At 38.9% G+C, this 8,120-nt stretch overlaps 1 protein-coding gene across 1 annotated transcript; it reads right to left on the bottom strand.

Moving 5' to 3' along the window:
- Nucleotides 1-1,182: 1,182 nt before the first annotated feature.
- On the bottom strand, nt 1,183-6,872 carry poglut1 (protein O-glucosyltransferase 1). The gene is made up of 11 exons (XM_062445592.1): nt 6,787-6,872; nt 6,271-6,361; nt 5,911-6,054; nt 5,693-5,828; nt 5,459-5,580; nt 5,315-5,374; nt 4,862-4,961; nt 4,630-4,688; nt 4,371-4,538; nt 3,586-3,642; nt 1,183-3,418 (listed from the first exon to the last, which is right to left on the bottom strand). Exons 1-11 carry the CDS (start codon nt 6,857-6,859, stop codon nt 3,262-3,264), a joined length of 1,167 nt encoding a protein of 388 aa, XP_062301576.1. The 5' UTR covers nt 6,860-6,872; the 3' UTR covers nt 1,183-3,261.
- Between the last annotated feature and the right edge of the window lie 1,248 nt (nt 6,873-8,120).

The raw sequence follows: 8,120 nt of genomic DNA, 5'->3' as shown, positions 1-8,120 counted from the left end.
CGGTGGTGTCTTGTCGGTAGGTACTGCCAAACCAGCGTACGATCTCGCGAGAGTGATATTTGTAACCTAAACACACTCACCCTGACTGAGTGTTTTTTACTTTTTTGTGCCTAAACCTGACCTAACCTTAACAACATGTCATGTAACATCATAAAAGATCATTATTTTGTCAAAAGCATACAATGAAGAAACTATACGCACAAATCCCGCGGGATCTGCAGTGCAGCAGTGTACCGGTGTTCCGAACTTTCACCTGGTTACACAAATCAAACAGAAAACAGCGCCTCCCCGTGGTGGAAGACTATAGTAGTATAATGCCGCATATGGACTAGTTTATGTACTGAAGGCGCATTAGGTTGCATTACTAGAAATAGAAACAAACGGATACTATTTTATGATCTCTAAAACGAAAAGTAATTCAGTATTTAGTTTTTACTACTACTACTAATACTACTACCACTGCTCCTACTACTACCCCTTTCCGCACTTCACACCACCAATTGGTTCTTTATCATTTTTATTATTACACTTCCTTTTGCATTTGCATTGTTATTTAGATTGCATAGTTTTGGCTTGAGGTTCAGTTTTAGTTTTACTTAAGTTATCCTTTTCATTCATTAGTTCATTGACTTTGCAGTTCAGTGCCACTTCCACAGGTTGTATAAGATAAGATCATCCTTTATTAGTCCATCGATGGGGAAATGTACATTATTGCAGCAGCAAGTGGATAGCAAAATAGAACAGCATCAATAAAAAAGAATAAAGAACAATAAATACCAAGTACAAAAGCAATAAATAAATGATAGTAAAAAAAAATATGGTAAAATATTTGGAGTAATATTGGTGTTGAGTGATAATTTGCCTTAGTTTGATATTGTTATTGCAAAGATTTAAATGTAATATATATATTGTCCAGGTTGGGGGGGTATGTGAGGTTTACTGGGAGCAGTGCTGGTTGTACAGTCTGACAGCTGCAGAGAGGAAGGACCTGTGATATCGCTCTTTCACACACTTCAGGTAAAGGAGTCTTATTCTGTTGTAACACCTGCATTTTACACCAGGGATCAAAAAAGTTTCTTATCTTACCAACAGTAGGTGCAGATCACTCCTATATGCAACTAGTGCTAACTGAAAAACTATACATGCACATGTAAAACAAAAAAAACACTGACAAAGACGTGAATGAAGAAAAGCTTAGCTCAATGATGTCTTAAGAACCAATTGCTTTATTGGTATAAAAACACATTTCTACAGAAACCGTGACAAAAACCTGAATGTCTCACTTTAACCAGGTACATGATGATCATCACAGCTTTTTGGTCGAATCAACATAGTAATGGACCATCTTTACCACAGCTCTTCACAATAAAACATCACACTACTTTGCATCGGTGAGAATCTGCTGGTTCGCAGCACCATGTGAATACTATAACATATTCAACATTATGCTGTATCAATCATGCATCCTCCATCACCTTTTCACATCAAGACAAAAGGTTACATCAACTGACATGAGTGTTTATGTTAATCTACACATTAAAAAAAAGAAATGATTACTTGTTTATTGCTTTCTTTTGGCACTTTGTGTGAAATGAAATGTTGACTGCGAGTTATTCTTTAGTGCTTTCAAGTTCTAGAAATGTATGGCTGAATGCATTGCAATACAGACATTAAAGGGTCAATAGATATGTTGTAATGAAATGTCAAGGTAAAGGTCTGCTGGAGTTTCTTCAGTTGTCCAGTAGAGGGCAGTGTAACAAAGCTGATCTCCTGTGCTGACTATAGGTTCAATTTAAACTGTTGAGCCAGAGATGCTCAACAAGAAGAGCGACACAGCTGATTACAACTTCTAGCCTATAATTCTCAACATCGGTGATACAACGATGGCTAAAAGGTATCAATTTTATCTACATTTCTAAGACTCGGGTATATATGGACTTGACAATTAGATCATGGCTCCTGGAGAGACAGATTGACTTATTATTCTTGGTACAAAAAAACTACACAAAAAAAAGGAATACATGTGCTTCATGTTTTGGATTTCAGGAAACCCTTCCAAAACAATACATTAAATGTGTTACAGCATGGCATGGTATTATTCTTGGTACATCCTTCCCGGATGTTAGAGCAGCCGTCGACAGTTAACGTCACACTTTGCTGTGCTTCGATTCAAGTACTCAAACTTAGAGTTGTAGGTTGCTGGGTGTGAAGTACTGCCATTAGGATTTAGTGAATAGTAGAGGTCTGTTGCCTAGCTACTATGCATCAACAATGTGTCAAGGCACTGAACTTCTTCCACTCAGTCCTATGAATAACCGAGTTGAGGTTCATGCACAAGATGCAAGTCCTTACAGTGCACGTTAAAGGGTTAAAGGGGCACTCCAGCAATTATGTATTTCACTTCCATAACATTGGGGGACTCACGAGGGACAGATTTTAAAAAAGAATGGTGGAAACCGAAGCAACAGAGGCCAAAATATCCTGACTTTTAGACCCTAGCATGAGTCAAACTCCAGAAACACAGATCAAACTATGCACTTACGTAGGCTTGAACAAACCAATTTAAACCAATAAAATAATGACATCCACCCATCAATCAATCTTCAAGTTTTAGCGGCCCAGAGTTGAGTTAATTAAAGACACGCCCACTTTTCAAATCACATTCCTCCCAATGTTATGTCTCAGCTATCAAACCGGTTTCACTTAAAATACATCACAATATGGAAGTTAGATACTCTTTTGAAGTGCAGTTTCATCTAGACTCGTCTGTTGAATGCCTCTTTAACATTTTTATATTATTTGCTGGTGAGTAGACAACATCTCCTTTTGGAGGCAACCACAAAGCGATCAGTGACTCAGAATTGATATATAGGCCCCCCGGTGGCACCTGTAGGTATGGCAGGATTAACAGTCAACACATTAAACTGCAGCTATGACTGTGTACCCTTGTTTCAAAGTACTGTCAAAAGGTTTTAGTGATGTGCACTTAAACACACTAAGGCAATCCAGACTGCTAACAGAAGGTAGTTGGAGTTGACCTAAAAAGTACAACCCTGTAATTTCTGTAAGGACCTAAAAATTTAACTCAATAGACTCAAAAGTAAAGTTATTCTATTCGACTAAAAAAAAAAAAAGACTTCTGTGAATTTGACAAAAGAGGAACACCAGCAACAACACATAACGTAGCGTGAGGAAATCATTTGTTGTGGTGTCGCAATTTCCTTTCACTACAGCTGCCCCCGGTCACACTGAGTCTCTCTCTTATAGCTCAGTCTTGCTGGTTCTGTGGATAATCTGATTGTAGCTGTTATTTCTTTTAGGTTTGTAGGCGAGGAGTCCGCCGAACTCGCTCAGGAGTCTCTCCCAGTAGCAGGAAATGTCTCGCATCTGCAGGTGTTCCAGGATGAATTCCTTACCCCTGTGAGGGAGGGGAGAGGAGCAGAGAGTGAGACTGAAAGGTTTAATTTGTCATGCGTTCCTAACTAGAGCAAGCAGAAATTGACAGCGTGTAAGTTCGACACTACATATTACACGGCTTATACTTTGAGTTTCCATCAACATTCATCAGGAAACAGGATCTGTTACCTTCGGGCGATCTCCTCAGCGACACCATCGTTCTCCTTGACAAATTGTAGTAGTTCCCTTAGGATATAGAACATGTAAATACATATTAACATTTACCTTACGCATCAAAGAAATGATGACAGAAGCTATTCACACCCTGAAAACATTCACGCACCTATGTCTTCATTTAAAAAAGAGTCAGTCAAATTTATTTACATAGCAGTTAAACATAAAATAGAACATGCTCCCCAATTGCCTGTCTGAACAGATGCCCTTTAAAAGAATCCACAGACCTAAGGCAGAGGTGTCAGAGCTAAAACAATTAGTCAACTGTCAGAAAAATAATGATAGTAAATTGTACTTATATAGAGCTTTTCTAGTGTTAGTTGACGACCCGCTCTACCTCCTGAACCACAGCCACACCAAATAAATAAACAAAAAGTAATTTAACAGGCAAGAGCACCACATATTTTTTCTGGATTCTGGCTTTTAAAATGTGAACATTTGCTGATTTTCTGTGTTATATTGTTCTAAACTGAATCTCTTTGGATTGTGGAATCTTTGTTAGACAAAACAAGTCATCGGAAGATATCATCTTGGCTGTTTTTTCACATTTTTCACAAAATGTCAATTTTTGATACTCTGCCCTGATTGATTTTATTATTTTCCACCAAAATTATAGACGTGACTCTTTGTATACTTCGCTGGAAGCGACATATGTACTTTCACCCTCGTGTAAATAGGACAATTCAGACTAGTATGCAGTGACACAAACACACAATAACACGTGGGTTTAGCTGATGTACCTGACATCAGAGAGATCCTGCTTCACTGGGATGTAGTGCACCCACGGCTTGAGCTGAAGGTAAAAAAACTCCTGCCATTCATCTCCCACATGAAACACCAGAGCACCACAGAGGAAGAGATGCTTGAAGCGGAAGCTGGCAGCCACGCCTCGGAAGTTAAATAAATATCTGTGAGTGAAAGAGAGAAAGAGAGAGAGAAAGGAAACGGTTGATGGCTGATTCTTTTTAAAAGGACACTCTTAAAAACGCACACGCTTACTTGTATTTGCAGTGATCGACCAGTGGGATCTCTTTAGCTGGTGGTCTCCCCAGTGTATCCTATAACAGAAAGGTGTCATGATGGGTAAATAATCAACATGGATCCACTTGATTAGCTTCAGAAATATGACATTTTCCTTTATGAGCTAGGAAAAGCGTCGCTCATTGTAAATCTGAGAAAAATGAAGGTACCGTAATAATCTATGGATTTATAAGCGTTAAGCAGATCTGACCTTCTCAGACTTCCAGGCCTGGTTCTTGGTGTACTCTGCATCCACCAGCTCTGGGTTCTCTCTGGATAGAAGGATCAGAGGGTCGCGCTCTGGACTGGTTCTATCAAACAAACAGAAAAAATGACCAAATCTACTTTAAAAAGGAGTTTTGAAAGACATGATAATAATATAAAATTACTCAAAAACATAACCACAGACTCTCATCTGCACCTGTAAACACAGAGCTGAGATTATTTGAGTTCAGGCCAAATTTTACTCAGATGTGTTATTCAGATAATGTGCAGTACAACTCCATCTTCCTGGTTAAGTACACGGCTTGTGCAGGACCTTATGGTACAGTATATATATTGTAGTTATCAGTATAGAGTCTACTGTTTGAATACAATGGATCAAGTCTGCAGTTTGCCACCAACAGCAATGAGTAGAAGGCTGAGTAGAAAACTGAGGACTGACCGGGAGCCTCTGAAGAATCCTCTGGACTCTTTCTTCCTCCATGGCCACTGAGCTGCAGACCTAACACAACACAACACAGTGTAAATAATGAGTATTGCATATAGTGGGAGTATAACTGGAAAGGTTACCAGTGCTACACCTTACTTTTTAAGATCATCCCTCATCAGATCCCATCTACCCAGTCCAGTGGGGTATATGGGCCACACAGCAGGCCCCCCCTCCCAAAATGTCCATGCAGGGTACATGATGTCCTGGTAGTCTGAAGTCTACTCAGATCACACACGCACACACACGCATACACATCATAACTGGTTATTTCTACAACAAATTTTAATGTGTCATTTAAAATGTGTGTATGCAGTTATTTCTGAGTCTAACCTTACTGAAAGAGAAGACAGGCAGGGTTGGCTGCACCCAGCTGGGGACTTGAGGGTAATCTCTGACATTCACCACCATCTCCAAGTCAGGTAACCTGTCAATCACCTCTAGTATGAAATGCTCCACCCCGCTGCACCTGAAACACAAACAGCAAACTGGATTATACTCCAGGAATCGCACAATAAAATATTACATTGAGTCCTTTTTTTCATTCTTACCTGGCAGGAAACATGCAGTTCTGCTCTCTGTACAGCTTATGTCCGATGATCTGGTAGTGGGCGCCGACGCCTCTTTGAATTGTGGAAGCCATAACCTCCTCAGAGATGCCCCTTTTAAAAGGCTGCAAGTCATGTTGTATGACACTGGAGCACCGATCATGAAAAAAATGTTTAAATCAATATTATTTACTCCATGCTTTAAAACTTTAACCTATAAAGAGAGAATGTAGCAGTAAGTATTTGTACAAAAATATCAGTTTCTTGCAGGATGATCGCTGCTCTGACTGTATCCAGCTGCTTGGGAAATATCTGGCTTATAATACATGAAAAAAAAAGCACACACACTGGATTCTCACACACCTGAGATGGCAGCTGCAGTTGTCAGGGTTGCATGGTGTGTAACCCTTCACAGCTTCAGAGATCTTTTCTCTCAGTTTCTTCCACTGTTTGCCTGAAACAGCACATAAAAAAAAGTGTTAATGTGTTTTACTTAATGACACATCCACTGTTAGGAAAGAGTGACTCAGCATTTCCACTGTCCTTAAAATGAACCTAAAATGCAGATTGCAACAGGTTGCATCTTACAAACTCACACAAAAATAAAAATAAATGCGTCTTATGGGCTTTTTTAAAAATTCACACAGCATATCATAACGATACGGCACAAATGCAGTATTAATAACAGTCTGTGATAGATGACTGTTAGCAAAATATGGAAATAACTGTGTCAAGAATCACAGCAAAAGCCTCTGCTAGTGCTAACTAGCCTTAGCTAACCTGTTGCAAACAACACGTCAAGCAGTAATGGCTATAACCACCTGAATGAATATATATATATCTTATTTATGTACATCGTATTTAACTAAAACACATTACCTGATGCAGTAACCAGACATAAATCACACGCTTGCAGCAGAAATAAAAGCCTCCACAGCCAAACCCGCTCCATTTCTCTCTCTATCCTCCAGCTTTGTCTGGACACGTGATCGGTGATCTGTTACTTTTGGCTGAGTAGCAATGTTTACGGTAACGCGCACGCAAAACATGAATAGGTTATGCTTACCGTAAAGTTTGAAAGATTGGCTCAAAGTGGTTTCATCCTCATACAGTGCTCATATTCTGCAGTGGTGTAAGGAGTATTCAGAGCGTTTATTTCAGTAAAAGTACACATACAGCAATGTAAAAATACTTCATTACATAAAAAAATCACACTGAAGTAAAATTACAGAATTATTAGGAGCTTGATATTACTGAGTATTTCAGTAAAAGTATATAAGTGTTATGAGTGATGTAGTTAATGTATTACAGTAAAAGTAGTGGTTTGGTCCCTCTGACTAATATATTATTATATATGACATCAGCTAGTTTCCACTACTGTATATAGTTAGCTAGTTTAGTCCAGTGGTTCCCAACCTAGGGGTGGGGCCCCTCCAAAGGGTCAGCAGATAAATGTGAGGGGTGGTGAGATGATTAATGGGAGAGGAGGAAAGAAGAAAAAACAAAGTTCTGATACACAAATGTTAAATTAATTATACTGAATCTGAAGAATGCAACAATATTAGTACAGTATGGTTCAAACACTCAAAGTCAAGGTCACAAAAATGTTTGTTTTTAAAGTTGACATATTTCCATGTTTGTATATTCTGGGTCATGTTAGGAGAAATCTCTTGAATATAAAAATGGGTCAAATCTCAGCATGAACAGTGTGTAAGACTTAAAACTCCTTCCAAAATGTATCTTTTCACATTCACATTCAGTTCAATCAACTATTTGTCAGTCAGTTTCATGGTATATGATTTTTCAATTCATAACCGAACAGCCATTTCATTTCATCATTCTTATATATATGGATAAATTCATTGCTGATTAAATGACTGATGAAATCCCCAACGCTTCTCTGCTCTCATTTCTGAATCTATTTGAAGGGCATGAATGGCTACCTCATGAATGATTGTCCTTTAAATATGTGCTCCATAAGGCGATTTTCTCAGTCAGGGAGAGAAAAAGGAGGAGGAAAGGGCCTCGTGGGAGGTTTGGGGCAGTTAGTCTAAATGACGGAGATAGGAGGAGACAGAAGACAGGTGGAGAGGGAGAGATATCTGTCAGGAGCAATCACAGAGAGAAGCAAAGACAGAAGGAATAGTGATGAAATATTAGTGAGAATATTTGATAGTTGCTAGAGTGAGATCAGATCTGAGGGTGAATTTAGG

Source organism: Scomber scombrus, chromosome 24 (assembly GCF_963691925.1).
Source record: "Scomber scombrus chromosome 24, fScoSco1.1, whole genome shotgun sequence".
Taxonomy (NCBI): Eukaryota; Metazoa; Chordata; class Actinopteri; order Scombriformes; family Scombridae; genus Scomber; species Scomber scombrus.
The sequence above is the reverse complement of the archived record's forward strand: the minus strand, read 5'-3'. Positions and strand labels throughout refer to the sequence as shown.

Excerpts from the sequence above, each read along its gene's own strand:
- poglut1 (XM_062445592.1), bottom strand. The coding sequence starts at position 6,859 with ATGGAGCGGGTTTGGCTGTGGAGGCTTTTATTTCTGCTGCAAGCGTGT. Across the intron at positions 5,375-5,458 it reads ATGAGGGATGATCTTAAAAA|GTCTGCAGCTCAGTGGCCAT; the intron begins GTAAGGTGTAGC and ends GTGTTGTGTTAG. Across the intron at positions 4,539-4,629 it reads GTCGATCACTGCAAATACAA|ATATTTATTTAACTTCCGAG; the intron begins GTAAGCGTGTGC and ends TTTCACTCACAG.